Source organism: Loxodonta africana, chromosome 15 (assembly GCF_030014295.1).
Source record: "Loxodonta africana isolate mLoxAfr1 chromosome 15, mLoxAfr1.hap2, whole genome shotgun sequence".
In the NCBI taxonomy this organism is placed as follows: domain Eukaryota; kingdom Metazoa; phylum Chordata; class Mammalia; order Proboscidea; family Elephantidae; genus Loxodonta; species Loxodonta africana.
In genome coordinates, this window is record NC_087356.1 from 5,030,871 (window position 1) to 5,053,369 (window position 22,499).

General features: G+C 40.1%; 1 protein-coding gene across 7 annotated transcripts in view; it reads right to left on the reverse strand.

Annotated features, from left to right (window-relative positions):
• Nucleotides 1–22,499, reverse strand: part of AFF3 (ALF transcription elongation factor 3) — a 667,929-nt gene that overhangs the window by 328,960 nt on the left and 316,470 nt on the right. For all 7 annotated transcript variants that reach the window (XM_023552564.2, XM_064268477.1, XM_064268478.1 and 4 more), the window contains one exon: nucleotides 3,257–3,304. In XM_023552564.2, coding sequence (XP_023408332.1) covers nucleotides 3,257–3,304 — 48 coding nt within the window. The remainder of the gene's footprint in view (nucleotides 1–3,256; nucleotides 3,305–22,499) is intronic.

Below are 22,499 nucleotides of genomic sequence, written 5' to 3' on the forward strand. Positions count from 1 at the left end.
ACGGTACATTTATTTCTTATTTTTCAAAATCTACTATCTATCTCTTCCAGCAGACTGTCTGTTCCAATACAGCAAGGGACCATGTTTGTGGGGCCCACCATAGTACTCCTAATACCTCCCACACAGAAAGGGCATTCTAATACTTGTTAAGTGAACACCTAAGTTTTAACCCTTTTAAGGCATTTTTTCATGACCCTCCTCTTCCTCTACAACAAGAGAGAATCATACCTTCAACACGATGGCTGCATGTAGCAAGTCCCTCTGGTGACCCTGACAGCATTGTATTTCCCCGGACTCGTCACAAGGGGAGAGAAACTGACAAAGAAAATCCGGTTCCATGAAGACTACCCATGGAACCCTGGCACTAAAATGGCCAATACATGATTTGTAGCAAATGGAATTTGTTTGTGAGTCATCTAAATGATATTCACCAACTTCCTTTAGAGGATCTTTCTCTCTCATTCATTTATTCATTTAACGAAATTACCAACTTCTAAATTCCAGATACTGGGGCCACAGTCTGGGAGGAATACTGACGTGTGACAGATACACGATGAATACAACAGAAAAGGAGCACTGTGCTTGTGTTTTGAGGAAAAGACACGCTGAGGATAAGAGGGGAAGGTGATCTTGGAGACGGCTGATGTAAGTCAGAGAATAGCCATAAACATTCCAGGCAAAGTTTGGAACTCTAGAAGCTCCCCAAATATCAACTATTAATAATAACACCTTAGGCTGAGAAGACAGAAGAATTGATGCCTTTGAGTTGTGGTGTTGGCAAAGAATGTTGAATATACCAGGGACTGCTAGAAGAATGAACAAATCTGTCTTGGAAGAAGTACAGCTAGAATGCTCCTTAGAAGCCAGAATGGAGAGACTTTGTCTCATGTACTTTGGACATGTTATCAGGAAGGAACAGTCCCTGGAGAAGGACATCATGCTTGGTAAAGTAGAGGGTAAGTGAAAGAGAGGAAGACCCTCAATGAGATAGACTGACACAATGGCTGCAACAATGGGCTCTAACATGGCAACAATTGTGAGGATGGCGCAGGACCGGGCAGTGTTCCATTCTGTTGTACACAGGATTGCTATGAATCGGAACTGACTCAACAGCACCTAACAACAAGCTGAGACATGGGGAGAGGGAGTAAAAGGCTCAATTTGACACTAATAGTACCACCACGATCACTACTTCCTCCAAGGGTTTCCTAGCTCCGCTCCTGGACCACCTCCTCCAGGACTGTAAGAAGACTGGATAGTGAAGAGCTCAGATGTTTGATAACAGCATCTCCACTGCCATCTGGCACGTGGGTGGGAACTTCAACTTTGCATATGCATCTAAATCATTGATCTTCTCGGTCCCGGTCTTCCCTTCATCCCATGCCTGCCCCACCTGAGTTTTAATTTGAGGTGGGTTGTGATGGTGGAAGTACCAGTGGTGCAGGGTTGTGGTCACTGTTGTTACTGTTGTTGGGTTATTAGGAGTCAAGATTGTGGGAAGGTAGGAGTGGGCTGAGGAGTTTGAGCCTGAAGAGCAAGACAGTTCTGATCACATAAGTAGAAGCCTGGTAGTTCCACAGTTCTCAAGGCCTAGATTCACTGGCTTGGTGGGAAGAAAACAGAAAGAACAAAAGAACAAACAGCTTCTATAAGTTCATCCTGTGTCCTGGGTATCATACTCTGGGGCTCTTTTTTTTTTTTCTTTTTAAATAAATAAAGCTATAAAGTCTTGACTGGAGCATTCAGTTTTCTTTTCATAGAATTTCACTTTACCTAAATAAACTATATCCTTTTGGTGAGGATATTACTCAACCCCTCATTCAAACTTCAAGCCCCGCTTGGAGAATGGAAAAGAAAAAAAGATTCTTCCATGTTCTTAGAAGGGCCAAGAAACGAAAAGACAGAGCAGGATTTTTCTAAGTATCAAAACCAAAGAAAGGGATTTGATACACTCTAGTATTGTCATTTTGCAGACAAAACACCATTAGCAATTAAAGGAAGATGGCTTAAAAATGGAATATTTGGAGCACTAACACAAAAGAATGTGGAAAGAGAAAAAAAAAGATTATATCAGCATCTTAACCCTATCTGTTGCATAATCTAAAGCAAAACCCTAGAACAGAGATGATACAGCTATAAAACACAATATGTATTTATTTAGCATAAACTTAAATGCCAGAAATGAAGCAACCTGCTTTGACAATTGTTTTCTATGTAAATCTCTGCCAGAAAAAAAAAAAAATCATTATGGATTTAACAAATCAAGCTTCAATTAATTATTATGGTCAACTTGAGAGTTAAAAGATTTATTTAATAAAATAATACTTCCTGGGGGTGGGGGAGGGGAAGACCCTGCCTTTGAGAAAAGCTTGATTGTTAATGTAGAATTTTCAGCCAAATAATGATATTACTATAATTCACTAGCAATTCAAGAAAAAATGTATGGGGTGTTCAAAAGTTAGGAACATATGTAAATAAAGTTTTTGTTTTTTCAGTTTTACAAGGAATTGACATGCCATCTGGTCTAATTTGTTTTGGTGTTTTGCCCAGTGTAATATCAACTTTCTGATCAATGTAAATTATTAGAAAAATATGAGTGAAGAGGAAATATGAGTTAAAGATGACACCCTGATTATAAGTTTGAATACTCAAGAAAACACCAATGTGGCAGAGAAGCCCACCCTAAATTAATCTGGGCATGAGACTGGTTCACAGAGGAAATCCAGGTAAGAAATGCCAGTGATGAAAAGAGCAGGCAATAAAGAGAGTAATAGGGAAAATAATAATATGCAAAACAATACAGAAATAAATTTTCAGACACTGAGCATTCTCTCCTTGCCAGAGTGCTTCTGATCCTAATTAAGTTTAGGAGAAAAATAACAAGGCAACCCCTGCCTGACTTACAAAGTACGGACCATTAAAGGATGCTTTTAAATCCATGGGTGATAAATGGGGACATCCACATGTGAACACGGCCATATTTTTCATCTAAATTCTCTTCTCCATCTTCCAACAGATCGCTTTAATACAGAGGCGTCTCAGCCTCTACAAAGACCCCAGCATGGGCCGCGGCTCAACCGGCTGTCTCCAGGATCTCTCAAAGAAGCAGTTTTGTCAAGTGCCACTTAGGCAACTTATGTGATTATCCTCAGAAAAGGTAAACATCAAGCAACGAACAATGGTTCACGTTTATAATGCATTCACAGGTGAAATGGATACGCCCAATGAACTGATAAGTTAAAAAGAATATCCTTACCCGGATTATTTCTTCAACACAGCTGTTGCTTTCTCCAGCTCTACTCTCCTGAAAGCAAAGAAAAAACAAATTGAGCCTAACAGCATAGATTAGTGGTTACAGAGAGAACAGGCAGGGATGGCAATAGGTGAGCTTCCAAGTTAGTGAGGAACAGCTTGGTGCAGTTCTAGACTGATGGAATGCTAAACGGGAACTTATTAATAGCCTCTTTTTCCCTTAATGGAATCTGAGGACTCTGGCTCACTGCTGGGACAGTCTTGGGATTCAGGCTCCCACTGTGGCTATCATCGTGACTACCGCTCCTTCTTACCCCACCATTGCAGCACTTTGGACAGGCCAGCCTGAACCCACACATGCCCCCAGATGCTCTGCTCTGGGGTCCCCCAGCCACACGGACTCTAAGCACAGACCGTGGCCTGCAGGTGTGAGTTCCATCAAAATATGGCAACCATGGCCTCTGCTGCAAAAGTGGACCCGGCTTCGCGTTCCAGTTGACCCACAGAATATGTACAGCGGCCTGAAGAGTGAAACAGTTGTGATTGCTTAAGCCAACGCCTGGTAATTCCACAGCCCTAGAAGCCTAGATTCACTGGTTTGCTGGGACAAAAACAGAAAAAAGGGCAACATCCTCCAAAAGTTCATACAACGTCCTGGGTATCATACTCCAGGGCCACTTCATCTGTCACTCACACGGCAACCCAATTCTGTGGAGACGTAAAGGAACATAGAGGTTTGGTGGCCTCAGGCCACAGCCCACTCTGGGGAGCACTTTCAGTTCCAGAGATGCTGTTTAGTAGTTGCTCGTTTTGTAGCCCAGAGCTCAGGCGGTGGTTTTGTGGGGACACAAAAGCATTGTTGGCAGGCAGAGATTTTTATCTGTGGTCTCCCAAAGATAACTTTTCTTGGCCCTGTAATTCGAGGTCATTGACCACAACTCTGTGACGTCCCAGAACGAGGGTTCCTTCACCAGGTCTTTTCAAACCGACATTGCTTTCTTCCTCCTAATTCCCCAATAACCAGGAATGCTCTCTGTACCTGTCTTAGTCATCTAGTGCTGCTGTAACAGAAATACCACAAGTGGGTGGCTTTAACAAAGAGAAGTTTATCGTCTCACAGTCCAGCGAGCTAGAAATCCAAATTCGGGGTGTCAGCTCCAGGGGAAGGCTTTCTCTCTCTGTCAGCTCTGGAGGAAGGTCCTTATCATCAGCCTTCCCTTGATCCGGGAGCATCTCAGTGCAGGAACCTCAGGTCCAAAGGACGTACTCTGCTCCTGGCGCTGCTTTCTTGGTGGTACGAGGTCCCCATGTCTCTCTGCTTGCTTCTCTCTTTTATATCTCAAAAGAGATTGGCTTAAGATACTATCTGATCTTATAGATCTCATCAGTATAACTGCCACTAATCCAACTCATTACATCATAATGATAGGATTTACAACATACAGGGAAATCACATCAGATGACAAAATTGTAGACAATCATACAATACTGGGAATCATGACATAGCCAAGTTGACAGATATTTTGGGGGGACAGAATTCAATCCATGACAGCACCTTTCCCGGCTTTCCTAGTTAATCCCAAGTCATCCTTCAGATCACAACGTGAGCATTACTTCCTTGGAGCAGCTTTCCTTGGCCCTGCAGTGCTCTCTCCCAGCACCCTTTCCTTCTTCAAGGCACTCGCCACAACTGTAATTCAATAATTAACTCTTCAACAATACCTCCGCCCTGTAGAGCATTGACTCCATGAATTCCAAAGCTCCGTGTCTTTCAGCACTGTGTTGCACACAGTACTGAGTGTATGCAATAAATACTTGTTGGTGCATAATGCATGAAGAAATGAATGAGTCCATTGCCTGTAGTTCTCAGGAATGTGAAGCCTAGCAGAATCAACTCTGGGGCTTTTAAATAGTGAAAGGCTGTACCTTCTCCACCCTTTAGTTTACGCCACTCCTATTACTCCTTTTTCTGCTAGTAGAACATTCTGCTTGAAATATTCTACAGGATGAAGGAAGGTGAGACCTGAAAAGATCCCACATATGACTGAGACCTTCCCATACCTAGAAATAGGGGATTTGTCCAAGTCTGCCTACTGGGCCCAGAAAATATACATGACTTGTTACTTTTATACAATAACAGAGCCAAGACCAAACACAAGTCTCATTCCTGTACATTTTCTGTCCTAGAAGCGTTCCCCAGTCCTCTCAAGGGCTATGCTCGAGATATATCCGCTCATTTAGCAAACATGAGCTTTTCTGTTTGTCAAAGGTATTTCATTACCAGGGTTTCTGTAAGTTTTATATAATTTGGGAACTTTGTGTATATGGGGGGGGGAGGTAAAATCCATATAACATAAAATTGACTATTTTCAAGTATACTTGAAAATACTTTAGTGACATTAAGTATGTGTACAACATTGTGCAAACATGACTATTTATTCCAGAAATTTTTCATTACCCCAAATGGAAATCATGTATACATTAAGCTGCCACCCCCATTATTCCCTATCCCCAACCTCTGGCAACCACTGATCGGCTTTCTGTCTCTATGGATTGCCTCTTCTGGATATTTACATAAGTGAAATCATACAGTATGTGGTGTCTTATCTCTGGCTTCTTGCACTTAGCCTAATGTTTCCGTGTTGTGGCATGTATCAGCACATTATCCCTTTATATGGCTGAATAATACTTCCTTGTGTGGATATACCACCTTTTGCTTATCCATTCATTGGTTGAGGGACATCTGGGTTGTTTCCATCTTTCGCTGTTGTGATAGTGCTTCTAGGAAGCGTATAAGTTTTTGTTTGAACACCTGTTTTCAATTCTTTTGGGTCTATGCCTGGGACTAGGATTGCTGAGTTATACGGTGATTCTATTTTTAACTTATGGAGGAACTGCCAAACTGTTTTTCATAGTAGCTGAACCATTGTACGTTCCCATCAGTAATGTACGAAGGTTATAATTTCTTCGCATCCTCACCAACACTTGTTATTATGGCCATTCCGTGGGTGTGAAGTGGTGTGACAGTGTGGTTTTGATTTGCATTTTCCTACGGAATCAACTTGATGGCAATGGGTTTGGTTTGTTTGTTTTTAGTGACTAATGGCACGATCATCTTTTCATGTGCTTGTTGGCCATTTGTATATCCTCTTTGGAGAAATGTCTATTTGAATCCTTTGCCCATTTTTAAATTCGTTTGTTTGACTTTTTGTTGTTAAGTTGTAAGAGTTTTTGGCATAGTCTGGATACTAGACCCTTATCAGATACACAGTTTGCAAACTTTTTTCCATTTTGTGGGTTATCTTTTCACTTTCTTGCTAGTGTCCTTTTATGGACCGAACATTTTAATTTTGATTAAGTCCGACTTATCTATTATTCCTTCTGTTGCTTACGCTTTTGGTGTCATATCTAAGAAACCACTGCCAAATTCAAGATCATAAAGATTTACCCTTATGCTTTCTTCTAAAAATTTTTAAGTTTTTATCTCTTATATTTAGGTCTTTGATACAATAATTTGGGAACTTTTAAGTGAAGTTTATTTTCTTATCAATTATTCGATAACTTATAGTTAAAATATGAATATTTATCTTTGTGTAACTTATTCCATTCTAGTTTCATTATTAAAAGATGAAAAACAAAGCATTAGGCATGGCCACTGTTGCTAATAGTGCTTGAACATAACATACGTGTCTCTCCTTACAAATCAAGGAAAAGAGTGGTAAATAACAGTATCAGGAGATACAAATGCTGTTGCTAATATTTCAGTGCCCTTTTTCATACACTCATCCCTCCTCCTGTTTTCCTAATAGACGCTCTAGTTTGGCAACACACAACTTATACGCCCCAACTCCCATTCCCAGTGTCTTACTCCAGGATTGCTCTGGAAACTTCACCATGCTGACACTCCAATTCAGCTGAATCTGAGAGCTCTTCTGGAACCTAACCCCACACCTGTGCCCTTTCAAGGGCAGCCTAGAACCATCACGACGGCTGTATGATAAAGCCTTGGTCAGTCCAGGGTTTGATGGTCCCTTGGAATGAACTCCTTCAGCTTTCAGTGTTCAGCAGAATGTGTGGTTTCAACTGGAAAATATATCCTCAAACCCACGACAATTTCTCTTACCCTACATCCAATTCCCAACCCATCCCTACTGTATAACATGCTGACAGAGCACGTGCTAAATTCTTGATGTATTTTCTTTTTTCCATCTTAAAAAAAATTAATCAATAAAAACTTGACCTCATATTTTCATGGTGGAATTACCCAGGTACAGCTACATACTAGATTCTGTAAATTAAACCTTGGGGTTTGATTCTTAAAGCTAAACTCCTCTCAATATTAATTCATTTGAAGTGATTTATACAAATGACAGGTTCCCTTTATGACTACCTCTCCCTATAACCCTATACATTTCTAATACCCTATCCTGATAAGGGGGTGCATTGAAGGAGAAAAGCAGGCTAGATTCTCTGTTAAATACTTCCCTTGTTAGTACAGATGGGGTACATAGGATTACTAAGTTGGGTCATCCTGACCGCAGCACCAATCATGAGCCTTGAGGTCTGGGCACAACTAGGTCATTCCCTATTATGAAGGCCCCTTCTAAAGCTGATGAAGTTCCGGAAGTGAGGCCAAGACAAGGGACTTCCAACAATAGGCTCAGGAAGTCCCGGCCTTATATTACAGCACAAGTAGTCTCTGGCGGAAGAAAATCTTGGGTCTGCTCCGGAACATTTCTGACTCCTAGAAACCCAAGATGGGTACTACCCTGATTTAAGTCTCCAAGATCCCATCTGGATGGGGGTTGATCCATGGGGCACAGTATCACAGAATGTTTCAATTGGAAGGAACTTGGAGGTCATTTCAAGCCAACCGAATGACTTTAACAGACAGAGAAACCATGGCCCATAGAGGTAGAAAGGCTTTGTCCAAAATCGCTCTGGCCACAAGAGGCAGTCAAGTCAAAACTCACATTTCTTCAGCACCAGTTCAGTGAAACTCCTACTATCTCGTGCAGTCTCCCTACACTCAATGCTGTTACCCTAAGCTCAACGCTAGGAATGGCTCAGGCTGAGGTGACTTTAATGCTTAAAGAGGAAAAATAAAAGAATTCAGATAATATTTGTGAAAGTTTCCTCCTTCACTCCCATGCTGCCAATTATCTAACACTTAGTCACTCTGTCTTTCATTCACTAACCTCTAACGTTCCCTGCGCAGACCAAAGGGGGTGGAGATGGGAGAAGAAGTGGGAAGAGCGGGTCAAAGCTACCATCCCTCCAGGGTATTAACAAGAAAGAAAGAAGGATTTGTGACCTCAAAAACTGGAGAATGGAATTCCCCCTCGACTTATCTAAATACACAAAAGGTGATGGATGGGTAGGCAGGGTGCTGAGGACAGTGGTGGCTCAGTAGTAGAATTCTAGCCTTCCACGTGGGAGACCCAGGTTCGGTTCCCAGCCAATATACCTTGTGTGTAGCCATCACCCGTCTGTCAGTGGGGGCTTGTGTGTTGCTATGACGCTGAACAGGTTTCAGCAGAGCTTCCAGTCTGAGATGGACTAAGAAGAAAGGCCGGGCAATCTAGTTCCAAAAATCACCAATGAAAACCCTCTGGACCACAAATCGATAATGGTGATGGCATAGGACCGGGCAGTGTTTTGTTCTACTGTTCCACAGGGTCACCATAAGTCAGGGCCACCTTGAGGGCAGGGAACAATAACAACAAAGTGGGTAGGGCACGGGGGGACTGGAGGGTCTTTGGCCTCCTTGAGCTCTTTTCAAATCTGGTTTCGGCTGCAGTCGTATACGCTCTGATTATATTTACGTTTTAAAAACTGTCAATGTTTATGAACAAGGTTTGAAACATGCCTGTAATTTATATCTCCAAATTTGTGTTTGTATTTTTCACAATAAAGTTATTGGTTTCCTTGGAAAGGCACCTACCGAGAAGGAAGTCTGAACAATGTAAATTTTAATTACTCTGTATTTTTTTGAAGGTTTGTAGCTGTTGTTTCATGCTGAGTTGCTGAGCTGTTGTTCCGTATTTACCCGGCTTTGATGAACCCACCTCGTTTTCCTATCGCTGCATTTTGAAATCTGTCTTAACAGTCTCACCTCATTGAACTTCCAACTAAACTTCAATTAAAAGCTAGCAACCCCAGCTGTTTCCACCTCTGCACAGCCTTGCCTCTCACTGTCTCTTCTCGCGTAACTGCTTTCCCCAAATCCTACCACTTAAATATCCACACCACACACTCCGCCAGAGAAACCTAAGGAGCTAAGCTGTGGGGAAGGACAGCTCAAGGAAGAGCCAGCAGCAACCTATCAGTGAAAGCAAAGGCCCTAATTATCATGCCAAGCACAGAGCAGTGGAGGCAGCAAGGCTTAGGAAAAAGGCTGTATCAAAATCAGAGGGAAATGGCACCTCACTGCAGAGGAAACGAAGCTACACACTTCTATTCTTCAAAAATAGTTTAAGTCTTCATCAGACATTTCATTCTCAAATATTACTAGTTTAAAGTACAATGCTTTGTTTGATCGCAAACACTCAAAGGGCCCACAAGCATTTATAAATTGTTTTTCACATAGACACTTAAATACATCCATGTCGCTGTTGTCGTTGGGTGCCATCAAGTTGATTCCGACTCATAGCGACCTTACAGGACAGAGTAGAACTGCCCCATAGGATTTCCAAGGAGCGCCTGGTGGATTCAAACTGCTCACCTTTTGCTTAGCTCTTAACCACTGCATCACCAGAGCTCCAATGCACCACCAAGGCTCCTTAAATATTTCCATAGAAGTATTTAAAAATAAATCATACTATTCTTGATTTACAGGGAAAAAAACTGAGATACAAAGAAATTAGGTGTGACATTCAAAGCCACAGAAGCAGATCCTTAGATTAAGGATCTAGGCCCAAATTCAGGGAACAATGTAATTTATATGAAGTCTCATCCCTACAACTGTGTTCCCCAGCCTCTCCTTTGGGGGCAGGGCCATCCTTGTGGACAAGGAGACAGGCAGCCAGTTCTATCTCAAATTCTGCCTGTCTTACATCTAACCTAATGTCTTGGTCATCTAGTGCTGCTATAACAGAAATACAAGTGGATGGCTTTAAGGAAGAGAAATTCATTCTCTCACTGTCTAATAGGCTACAAGTCCAGACTCAGGGCATCGCCTCCAGGGGAAGGCTTTCTCTCTCTGTGGCTCTGGAGGAAGGTCCTTGTCATCAGTCTTCCCTTGGTCTGGGAGCATCTCAGTGCAGGAACCTCAGGTCCAAATGATGCGCTCTGCTCCCAGCACTGCTTTCTTGGTGGTATGAGGTTCCCATGTCTCTCCGCTTGCTTCTCTCTTTTACATCTCAAAAGAGACTGGCTTAAGACACTATCTAGTCTTGTAGACCTCATCAATGTAACTGCCGCTAATCCATCTCATTCCATCATAGTGATGGAATTTACAGCACACAGGGAAATCACAGCAGATGATAAAATGGTGGACAGTCATACAAGGGAATCATGACCCAGCCAAGTTGACAGGTATTTTGGGGGGACACAATTCAGTCCATGACACCTAACACCTCCCCTTCCAAGGGCCACACTCTGCTCCCGATCACCCAAGCTGGACATCCAGCATCAACGCTGGCCAGTCCCTCTCCTCATCCCTCGAGTCTGCAAAGCCCGTGTTCACCTTTTACTGTGCCTCTCATACCACTGTTTCCTTTCTGCTCCTACTGCCAACCAACATTATCTAGACATAAAAATACTGAGAGGAACAAATAAGCAAAAAGAATTTTTAGAAGCATGAGTAAAGGTATATTATAAAAGTACAAACAAAATGCTGATGGTGGCAGTATTAATATCAAATAAAGGACACTTCATAACAAGAATATTATATGAATTGGAGAGTGTGGGCATTAATAGAGCATCAAAATATGGCACGCCAGGAAAAAGACAGAAGAATAGAATTACTATGGTTGGAAATCTTTAATCCACCCCTATTTTTTCTAAGCAATAATATACATATACACAAAACACTATAACAGAGATAAGACTTTCAACAACAAAATTAAATAAGGCTAAATTAGTAGAGATATTAAACTGAAAAAATCTCTACTTTTCAGTAGAGACAGTTACTAAAGTCATCATATACTGGGTAGCAAAAAAACTTCAAAAAATGCCAAAAAGTAGTTATGATACATCCCAGACTCTTTAACCACAAAGCATTCAAAACTATTAAAGTATGAATTAAACATAGTGTAGAACATAAAAATTCCTTAGAAATTTTGGAATAAGCAAAACCACACGTTTACAAATTACTCTTTGTATTTACAAAGATATATGATTAAAATACTGCCAAACATTTTTTGAAATATGAAAAAAACACTCAAAATATCAAGAAAAATAAATGAGGAATAATTTTTTTTTAAATGAGGAATAATCTTAACAAGAAATGTTTAAGACTTACATAAAAAAAAAAAACAGAATTCTACTAAAAGACACAAAAAGTAATGAAAGGGATGTGGCTAGATGTTTCAAACACCTCCTAACACTACTATCGTATAACATAAAGTCAAATAAATATATAGAGAGGAACAAACCACAAGCAACATTAACTTTTTAATATGATTTTACTGTATTAACAAATACTATGCTAATTTGAAAAGTACAAGTTGAGAAAAATGTTGATGGCTACTATTTACTTGTATTAGTAGATTTTAGAAGTCTTTACAGTAGATACACTATCTCTCATTTATGTGTTTTCTTAACAGTTCCTAGCAGAGTACTTGGTACAACATAGTAGGCACTTGTTATGGATTGAATTATGTCCCCCAAATATGTGTGTCAACTTGCTTAGGCCATGATTCCCAGTATTGTGTGACTTGTCCACCATTTTGTCATCTGATGTGATTTTCCTATGCGTTTTAAATCCTACCTCTATGATGTTAATGAGGCAGGATTAGAGGCAGTTATGTTAATGAGGGAAGACTCAAATCTATACGATTAGGTTGTTTCTTGAGTCAATCTCTTTTGAGATATGAAAGAGAAGAGCCAACAGAGAGGCTGAGGGACCTCATACTACCAAGAAATATGTGCCTGGAGAACAGCGCATCCTTTGGACCTGGGGTCCCTGTCCCGAGAAGCTCCTAGGCCAGGGGAAGATTGACGACAAGGACCTTTTCCCCAGGGCTGACAGAGAGAGAAAGCCTTCCTCTGGAAGTGGGCCCCTGAATGTGGACTTCTAGCCTCCTAAACTATGAGAGAATAAACTTCTGTTTGTTAAAGCCCTCCCCTTGTGGTATTTCTGTTATAGCAGCACTAGATGACTAACACAGCACTCAGTGAAGTTTATTGAATGAATGAATAAATAAACGGTCAACGTACTAAAAAAAAGATTTTATAAGCAATGAGGCTGCTCATCTATATAACAAAGGAAAAAAAAAATTCACCGGAGCTACCTTAAAGGCAAATTCTAGAAAATCAAAATTTATTTACTTAATTAAAATTAAGCTTATAGACACTACTACAGAGACTATTAGCTAGTAACCTGTCATCTCTAATCCCAACCTTGGAAGCTATGAATTATAGAACAAGTATTCACCTTCTATCAACACGCAATATTATTACGGAGTTAATACTCAATTTTCTATCAGATTCTTAGACACAGAACAAGGTCTTTCAATTATGATTACTATTTTATAACAAAAATTAGTGATCTCAATCAGAGCTTGTAATTAAAAGTGCATTTGTTCTTCAGAAAATTAAGTAGTCATGCACTGACCTTGTCAAAAGCCTATCGATGCCATACAGAGATTAGAATCTTACATAATACTGATCACTAATTGACAGTGAGTGCTTTTCCACAGGATCATGTCCCAGTAAAGTGCCCCCGTACTGTCTGCTGGGGTCATCTCCCACACTGTCCAGTCAATGCTGCATAATGTTACTACACAACAGTGATAATGAACACGCGCTTCCCGCCTGTAATCTGACATTGATAAGAACACTCCAAAACCTCCACGTTCTCTCATCCTAACTGTGCGGACTTTGTTTTTGGCACCAAGGAGATCACGTGGGCTCAGGCAGGAGTAACGATGTGACGTTATTTAACCCTCACAAGACAGGCTGGTTTCACTGACACTTCTGAAATGTGGCATTTCCTTTTTAACATTTTCCTGAGTCTTACCCACCCCTCCACCATCTATTTCTGGTATGTTATCATAGCAAGGAGCCCTGGTGGCACAGTGGTTAAGCGTTCACCTGCTAACCAAAAGGTCGGCCACTGGAATTCACCATTCACTCCTTGCAAATTCTAACGGGCAGTTCTACTCTGTCCTTTAAGGTCGCTATGAATCGGAATCGACTTGACAGCAATGGGTACTTACATGGCTTGCTAATAGGACGTCACCCATAACATTTCCTTTTTCTCCTAAGTGATGGAGTAAACATACAGGAAAACCTCATTTGATTATCATTTATAGGCAGGAACATGGTTTTCTCTTTGAATTCTTTGGAAGCTCAAAAGCTTCCAAAAATGGGGAGAGTAATCCAATGTGGCTGAAGAAATTAACCAATTAAAGACGCTCTGAACACCTGTAATTTGTAGGGAAGATAATTTGTTTTTAAACCTGGGGAGAAATGAAAAAGTGGTGTTATGTACTTGATAATACTCTATTTGGCACATTCTATTAATTTTACTCCAGCATTTTGCTAAAAGACATAAAGGGCATTCACAAATACCCCTTTATACATCAGATTTTTCAAGGATGGTTTACCTCCATTTATCATCTGACCCCCGCCCCCAGCAGGAACTCAGGTCTGCCTGACCCCAGAACAGAGCTTATTTTGGGTACCCAACATCAACTGTTTCTAGGTTTGCTTTCTGCGGAGTTATACTATAAACAGATGCTGAAAAGATAAATCCAGCTGTAATCAGCTGGAGGAGAAAGTTTACCTGGGAGGTGGGAGTAAGTAGTCCTGGAAAATGTGGATGAGAAACTGGTACATATTTTTCTTGGCTTGTGAGACTTTTTTAAGCTTCAGCATTTTATATTTTTATGTCTACCTACAAAGGCATATTTAAAGGGATTCTCTCCACCACCCCTCCACCCTTTGTTTTTTTTTTTTTAATTTGTGAACATTTGCAGCACTTTTATTCTTGACTCTGCCAGTGTGGCTCTACCATTACTCCTATAAAATATTTACAAAATATCGAGAGAAGAGCTGTTACAGCTGTAATGGATTTTACCTTTTCCTTTATATTCCTATAAAATTATCAGTTCCTTCAAAAAAACAGCCTCTGCGACCCAGTGCAAGGCAGAGGGAGTTTGTTTGCTTGTTGAACTTGGGGTACCTGGGGTTGAACCTGGCTATTAATCCAAGCATTAATCAGGACAAGCCTCTCCTATCAGGACAAGTCTCCAATGCCCTTGGTAGTGCCTCCTGGCACTGAATTCCCATGTAAAACGTCATCAAATTAAGCAATCCTCTAAAGATCTTCGCCAGGCAACTCAGGAAGGGAAGAAACACTTCAGCTCCCTATGTCCCTTCTGTTAAGAGACCAGAACTGTTTCCCACAGCTCTTCCTCCAGGTAGAGTGGAGCAACCTCAATGCCTCTGGGGGGCCTGATGAGAAAAAAAATCCTATCATTTTTATCTGTTATGTATGCTTTCTGTGATGCTTTCAAATCATCTATGTAGAAGTCACTATTATGTTTGCTACTATAATACTTTTTACACTGTTATAATGCTTTCTAAGGAGCCCTGGTAGCAGTGGTTAAGTGCTCGGCTGCTGACCGAAAGGTCAACGGTTTGAACCCACCAGCTGCCCCGTGGGAGAAAGATGTGGCGGTCTGCTTCTGTAAAGATTACAGCCTTGGAAACCCTATGGGGAAGTTCCACTCTGTCCTATAGGGTCAGCATGAGCTGGAATCGACGCAAAAGCAACAGGTGTATGATGATTTCTATAATACTTTTAAACAACTACATATAAGTCACTTATAATGTGAGGCTTTCAGTAGAAAATCTCTGAACTTAGAAACAGAAACATGTATACTTCTTTGATGCTCTCTAACCATTAACTGTAAGTTGTTAGAAACTATAAGTCATTAGAAAGTTGTTCTACCCTTGGGAACAGGTAATGGAACTATGATAAACAACCTTCCTAAGATAGCTGTGCACCTGCACACTGTGATAAAGAATTGTAACATTAATCAAACCTCTGTAATTAGCCTTGAGACATAAATATGCCATACAACAATTCCCTTAATTGGCAATAAAACGTACTTATCTTGATTAAACACGGCAGCACCTAATCTCTATCTTGTGAAGTGAAGATAAAGAAATTGTATATAAACCCTCGATTTCTGCTCACTTGTTGGAGAACAAGACAGTGGCGGCAAGAGTTCTCTCTGACTCACTCCCTCTGAAGACTGAAAGGCTGCTGAGATACTACCCACCACAACTGACCTCAAACCCTAGTAACGAGAACCTACTCTGAGTTCCAGAGGTGGTCAAGTCCTCCTGAGACCACTAGTTAAAGGTAAAAGCCAAGTCTAAAGATTTGAACTCTAATCATTGAACTAACATTGTATTGATTCTCCCATGCTAAATGAATGTCTTGAAGTCTTACTTGCATGCCTTGCCATGACTACCTTGCAATAAACTAGTTTATGCATGAAAAATCTGAGCATTTATTTATTTTTAAAATAAAATCCTCTAGGACAGTATCACAAAACTCATGGAGTTGCAATCCAAAGGGAAAAAAGAAGTTCTATAAAATCAAAAGGTTGATAAAAATAACACATTTTAAATATGCTGAGATTATTATGGTTAAGATTCTATTTGGACAGAATGTAGACCTTTTCTCTAGAATGCTGTCAAACACCATGTGTAAGATATTCCAAACACGGGGAACAATTGGGAGGAAACCATTTGTGTAGGTAACTTTTGGGTTTTACAACCTTGGGCTTACTTGGCTTTTCGCAAGAGATTGTTTTATTACAGAATTGATGATAAGACAAATTTGTTGTCAAGAATACCCCTTTCCAGGGTAACACATTCTAACTGTATTTCTTGAAAAAAAATTAAAAGCTTGAAATTTAATTAAAACACACCCAATATTAAATGCTGTTTATATTATCATTTGATGAAAAATGGCCATTCTGGGATAAATATCAACAAGAAGTCAAATTAAGTCAGAAAGTGTGAATGAAAATTAGTCAAGGTTATTTTCTATCTAATACCATAGCAGAAAAGCCTAAAGGAAAAGCAAAAAACATTAAAAATAGAAAAATCATTTATCTCTCAACCTTCGTTCCAAAATAATACCAAATAACATGCTATGTTTGATTATGGACACAATTTCTAGCAGTGAAAATAGATGATTCTTAGAAATGACTTCCTTTAGGCTGTAGAAAAAAAGACACCCAGAAACTCACCAGGAATAACAGAATAAATGATACAGAGCTTTTAATAATGTAACATGCAACAAAAGGGAGTACATAAAAAATCCAGGCGGTAGTCTAAAGAGTAAGACTAGGAGGAGGCTGCCCACTGCCTAGGTAGATGGTATCATGTGGAATTGTACAAAATCAACAGATGACAGAAAAAAAAAAAAAGCACGATTTGCCTTCTATCTTTACACCAAGAACCGTCTTTCAAGTTAGAAGGAGTAGAACAAAAGTGGGTAGGTGGGAATTCAAACCCCAGTTAGGCGGCAATACTGAGAGAATGCTTTTAACCACAACATGTTGTACTTAATATCATTGAAAGAACTTGCTGATGTGATCACGGAACCAGTATCTTAAAGAAACCATAGAGAGGCCAGGAAAACGCAAACGCTCTAACTTTTTCTAAAGTAGAACCCAAAACTACAGACATCTAAGTTTGTTGCAGGTCCTAACAATCTTGCCCAGTGCTGCCATTTGTCACACGTGTCCCCCCGGGGAAAGTTACCTAAATTCTCTGAACCTCAGCTTTCTCATTTGTAAAGTAGGTATAAGAAAAAATAAATAAATAAAATCCATTGCCGTTGAGTCGATTCCGACTCATAGCAACCTTCTAGGACAGAGAAGAATTGCCCTATAGGGTTTCCAAGCAGCAGCTGGTGGATTTGAGCTGCCAACCTTTTGGTTAGCAGGCAAACGCTTAATCACTGTGCCACCAGGGCTCCTCGCTATAAGTAACGTACCAGACCTCTATAACTCTGTATAATGTTTTGTATTTGGGTACTTTATTAAACTTAGCAGCTAACACAGAGACCACTGACATTAGCAAAGGAACTTAAGTTCTTCCAATCTGCTTCTGTTAAGATTACAGCCAAAAAAGCCCTATGGAGCAGCTCTACTGTGACATGTGGCATCACCATGAGGAGTCAGAGTCGACTCAATAGTTTTGTTTTCTTTTTTGGTATGAGTTATTTGTGAAGAAAATCTCTACAAAGAATAAAAAGAACGCTCTAAAAGTACCAATATTACAGTATGAAAATAAGTTATTACAGCATTCTATAAATTAAGTAGATTAACTGGGTAGATTTGAGAGCTTTTAATGAACTATGATAAATCAATAAAAGTCTTCAACATGAAAATCTATTACAACCCTGTTTACATTATTTAACTTCAAGCATTTCAGTTCTGTGTACTTCTAATTAGCAAGCTAGGAAAGATGCCACCCACAGGAACCGAACGAGAACTGTGTATAATGATAATATGTAGGCATTCTCTCAGAGAGAAAGATTTACAGGGCTACAGGTCACAGCAAACCCAGGGTTAAACTCATTATTGATGAAAATAGTACACTTAGGCAGTATCTGTTTTACTTTTAACCCTGCAATGAAAAGACTTCCCTTAGAAGATACATCATAAATGATGCTTCATACGAAAACAAGAAAGATTTTCCGAAGCAAGATAGCAAGTACAGGGAGTCTATGACATTCCATAAATACGCCAGACATGACGAATCCCACTTCTACTGGTAATAATGAAACTCCAGCTGCCGGCTTTCATGTCCTCTTCTTTCTGGTTTCTAAATCATGCTCGGTAGAGGGTCAGCGAAAAAGAGGAAGACCCTCAACAAGATGGATTGACACAGTGGCTGCCACAATGGGCTCAACCATAATAGTGATTGTGAAGATGGTAAAGGACTGGGCAGTGTTTTGTTCGGTTGTACACAGGGTCTTGATCAGTCGGAACTGACTCAACGGCACGTAACAACAACAGCAAACTTTACTCACACAGATGTTTTACAAAAAATATTTTATGCATTGTGAAGGCCATGAAATTTTTTTACTTCTCATTCCTCCTTTGTACATTGTGAAGGCCAGGAAAACATTCTTTTTCATTCCTGCCTTTGGGCTGGAGTTTGCTTCTACAGAACTTTATCATCTACTCTGAGCGCTGCTGGAGGCTCCCATCAGCTTGCCAGAGGCAAAATCTAGGCTCAGAGGTGGGAAATATAAAGACTTTTGCTTTTTAGGTCTTTTTGTTATTCTGGCTTCAGAAAATCAAAGATTTCATTCAACAGAGATGAAGCTCCTGCCCCCTTCCACTGAAGCTTTAATCTCTATAAAGACCTACTCAGTGAAGCTTAAAATGTGTTCTAGACACATGGTTGTAGCAACACAAGTGTGTTTTCACCTCCCACTGTACCTCTAAGCTGATAGATGTAACTTAGGTTACTGTACCAACAAATATGGAGCCCTGGTGGTGCAGTGCTTAAGAGCTCAGGCTGCTAACCAAAAGGTCACCAGTTCAAATCCACCAGCTGCTGCTCCTTGGAAACCCGATGAGGCAGTTCTACTCTGTCCTATAGGGTCACTGTGAGTAGGAATCGACTCGACAGCAACGGGATTTTGTTCTATGTAGACGCTTAAGACTCAACAAATCTTAAACATTAGTCTGAGGTCATGGAAGCACTTAACACAGGTCACAGGCAGGGAGCAGCAATGATCAAGGGTAAACCCCAATAAACACAGACCAGGATCCCAGCAATCGGGCATGATCTAGACTGTAAACCACCCACCTTTTGCACCAAGCAGGTACCCGACAAGTCCTCATAAAAAAAAAAAAAAAAAAAGAATCTTAATAGAGGTATTTCATCATCACGTGCCTTTAAAAGGAAAGGCCCATGGTCAGCTTTGATCAATACAGCCTCTCCTGCTTCCTGGGTCTTTTCAATCTGTTAAGCAAGAAAATGTCTTTCTCGTTGGCACTAATCCCATCACGCCCCAAATAAAAAACGAAGTCTCCAAGGGACTCCCTGTTTAATAGTCACACAGACAGTTTTTAGAAAAAAAAAAAAAAATCCAAAGACATGAGGATTCTCAGGAGAATACCCCTGGAGAAACTACCTTGAATACATACCTGGCACAGTCAGTAAGATCCTCTCACAGTAGCATTATATCATTGTATCTGTATCACAAAGGTATAGCGTGTACTTTCAGTCCTTTGGGTAAGAGGGGCTGTTTGAGATAAGACCGTATACTAATAATAAAAAATAATAATAATAATAGTAGGTATAAAAAAAAAAACCAAAAAACCCACTGCTGTCGAGTCGATTTCGACTCATAGCAACCCTATAGGAAAGAGCAGAACTGCCCCATAGAGTTTCCAAGGAGCGCCTGGTAGATTCGAACTGCTGACCTTTTGCTTGGCAGCCACAGCACTTAACCACTACGCCACCAGGGTTTCCAATAGTAGGTATAAAAACTAAAAATATCACAACGTAAAATTGAAACGCAGCAGCAGTGTGCAATCGCAATCTCTATCCCAGGCCCAGGACCCTGGAGAGAGCCGATTCACGCTTTCATACGGCCATTCTGAAAAGGTAGAGAAAAAATCACAGGTTTCTGAGAAGGAATTTTGCAAATAACATGGCAGTATCGCAGAATGCAAATGTAAGTGCTGCCGAACCATCTGTTAAATATTACAGCAACATGGGGGAAAGGCTCTGAAAGAAATGATGTTTGAAATCATTAAAAAAATAACATGTCAAGTTTAAAATACTCAAGAATCTTAAAGCCAGCATCAACACATTCAGCAACCATATGGCCCTACAGCAGGTTAAAAAAAAAAAATTCACCCTGCTTGCATTTTCTCCTTCAACCTGATGGTTTCTAAAACATATTTCCTTTTCTCATTTGAGTACTCTTTTTTCTTAGTGGATCCCTTGGTGTTTACAGCTTCTTCAATTATACCAATAATCATAATACTCATTTACCTGTTTCTGAAGTAAGGGACATGGGAGTGTAGACGATTAAGGGTCAACTGTTCCAGAAAAAGGAACACAGAAGCGACATATATAACTTGCTGAACACATCTTTCAGGTGTGCTGATTTATCTGTACTGATCTCACAGCCTCAGTAATAACAGCTAACTCCACTGAGTCTCATAATTTTCCAGGAACTCTGCTAAGTGCTTTCCATTCATCGTATCAATTAATCTTCACAATTTTACCAAGTAGATGCCGTTATCATCCACATTTTTTAGATGAGGAATGCCTCAAGGTTGTACAGCTAGCATGTGACAGGGCCAGACATAATCCAAACCCAACCGCATGGGACCACGTCTGCGTTCTTATGTGTTAAAACATGTAACAGCTCAGTGTTCAGATGTTCGTGTGGACAAATCTGAGTGACTTCTCAAGGTAAGAAATGGGCAGCGTATGCTTGTGAGCAGAGCCAGCTCCCTGTCTCCTTAAGAACATCGTGGAGAAGGGGCTTAAACTCAATTCTAAAGAACAGAGATAGTAACCAAAAGAAAAACTCTGCCAGAAACAGAACACAGAACTCACAGAGCTGAGAAGCCAGGAAGAAACTGGGGAAATTGAACGAGTTCATACCTTCAGTAAGGTTTTAGAAAAAAGGAATTAAAGAGGATTAAGATCTTTTTTTTTTTAAGATCAGAAAAACTCACTCTTCCCCCCATAAATTAGATTTTTCAAAACCCAAAAATCGAAAACCACTGCCACTGAGTCGATTCCAACTCATAGTGGCCCCATAGGGTTTCCAAGGCTGCACTTCTTTGTGGAAGCAGACCGCCACATCTTTTGCCCTCAGAGCTGCTGGTGGTTTCGAACCACCAAACTTTCAGTTAGCAGTCGATCACTTTAACCCCCAGGGCTTCTTAGACTTCTCAAACTTAAGCCTAATTTTTAAAATGACATTTTGAAAGTCCGCATTACATTACCATTAACACATGATACGCCCTACTGCATAACCAAAAAGAAACCAAGGAGAAACTACTTTTTCTCAATCATAGAAACAGTTTCTGTTGACATCCCTTTTCAGCAACCGTCCAAGAATAGGCGAATTGCACCTAACACAGTGGCTGAAAGGTACTGCAGAGATGGGTGTCTGGCAAATCAAGTAAAGAAGTTGCGATTAATATTTCGAACTGTGAAATAGAGAAGCAACCTGAAGCCCACTGGTCATGTTATACAGGCAGTCCCTGGGTTACGAATGTCCGTACTAACCTGTAGTTATAAGCCAATCCCCGTAAAACCTATTAAAAACTGGAGGTATATACAATGATTCATAATAACAAACGGACGCTACTTTGTGTTGCTCACCAAAACACATTATTATTATTATTACTGTCTCATTATGTTAAACATGTTTTAGTGTATCTGGAAACATTTCTTTAATGTTTTTTATGCATAGAAAGGTACACTATATAATAAATACTAACATAAGCACTTGACTAATTGATGTTAGATACGTATAGAGTCACTATGAGTTGAAATCGACCCGACAGCCATGGGTTACGGGTACCTAACTGTTTTACTTATAAATTCAACTTAAAGACAGATTTAGGAAGAGAACTCATTTGTAATCCAGGACCGCTGGCTGTTCATAACTCATCTCATGAGCCAATCCCAACGTCTGACAAAAATTTATAAAGGTCTAGATAATTACGAATTGATAATGGAAATCCCTGGGGTTTCAAATGAATTAAAAACCTAGTTTCATTTGACTTAACGTCCCACAGTGTCCTGTGGATACAGTGGGAACATAATACATGCTTATTGATTAGCAGTATGAATTCATATCTAAAAATCAATATTACCTCAAACGTTCACAGTCTGGCACATAAATTTTAAATGCTAAAGTTGTTTTTGTATCTTGACCATAAAGAGACTTTCTAAAATAAAGCTTATCTCAGCAACTTGATGAATAGTTTAGGACGAACCTGTAGGAAGTTAGGCAATAAGAACATCTGCCCAACACTCAAGTTCTCTAAGTGTAGAGATAT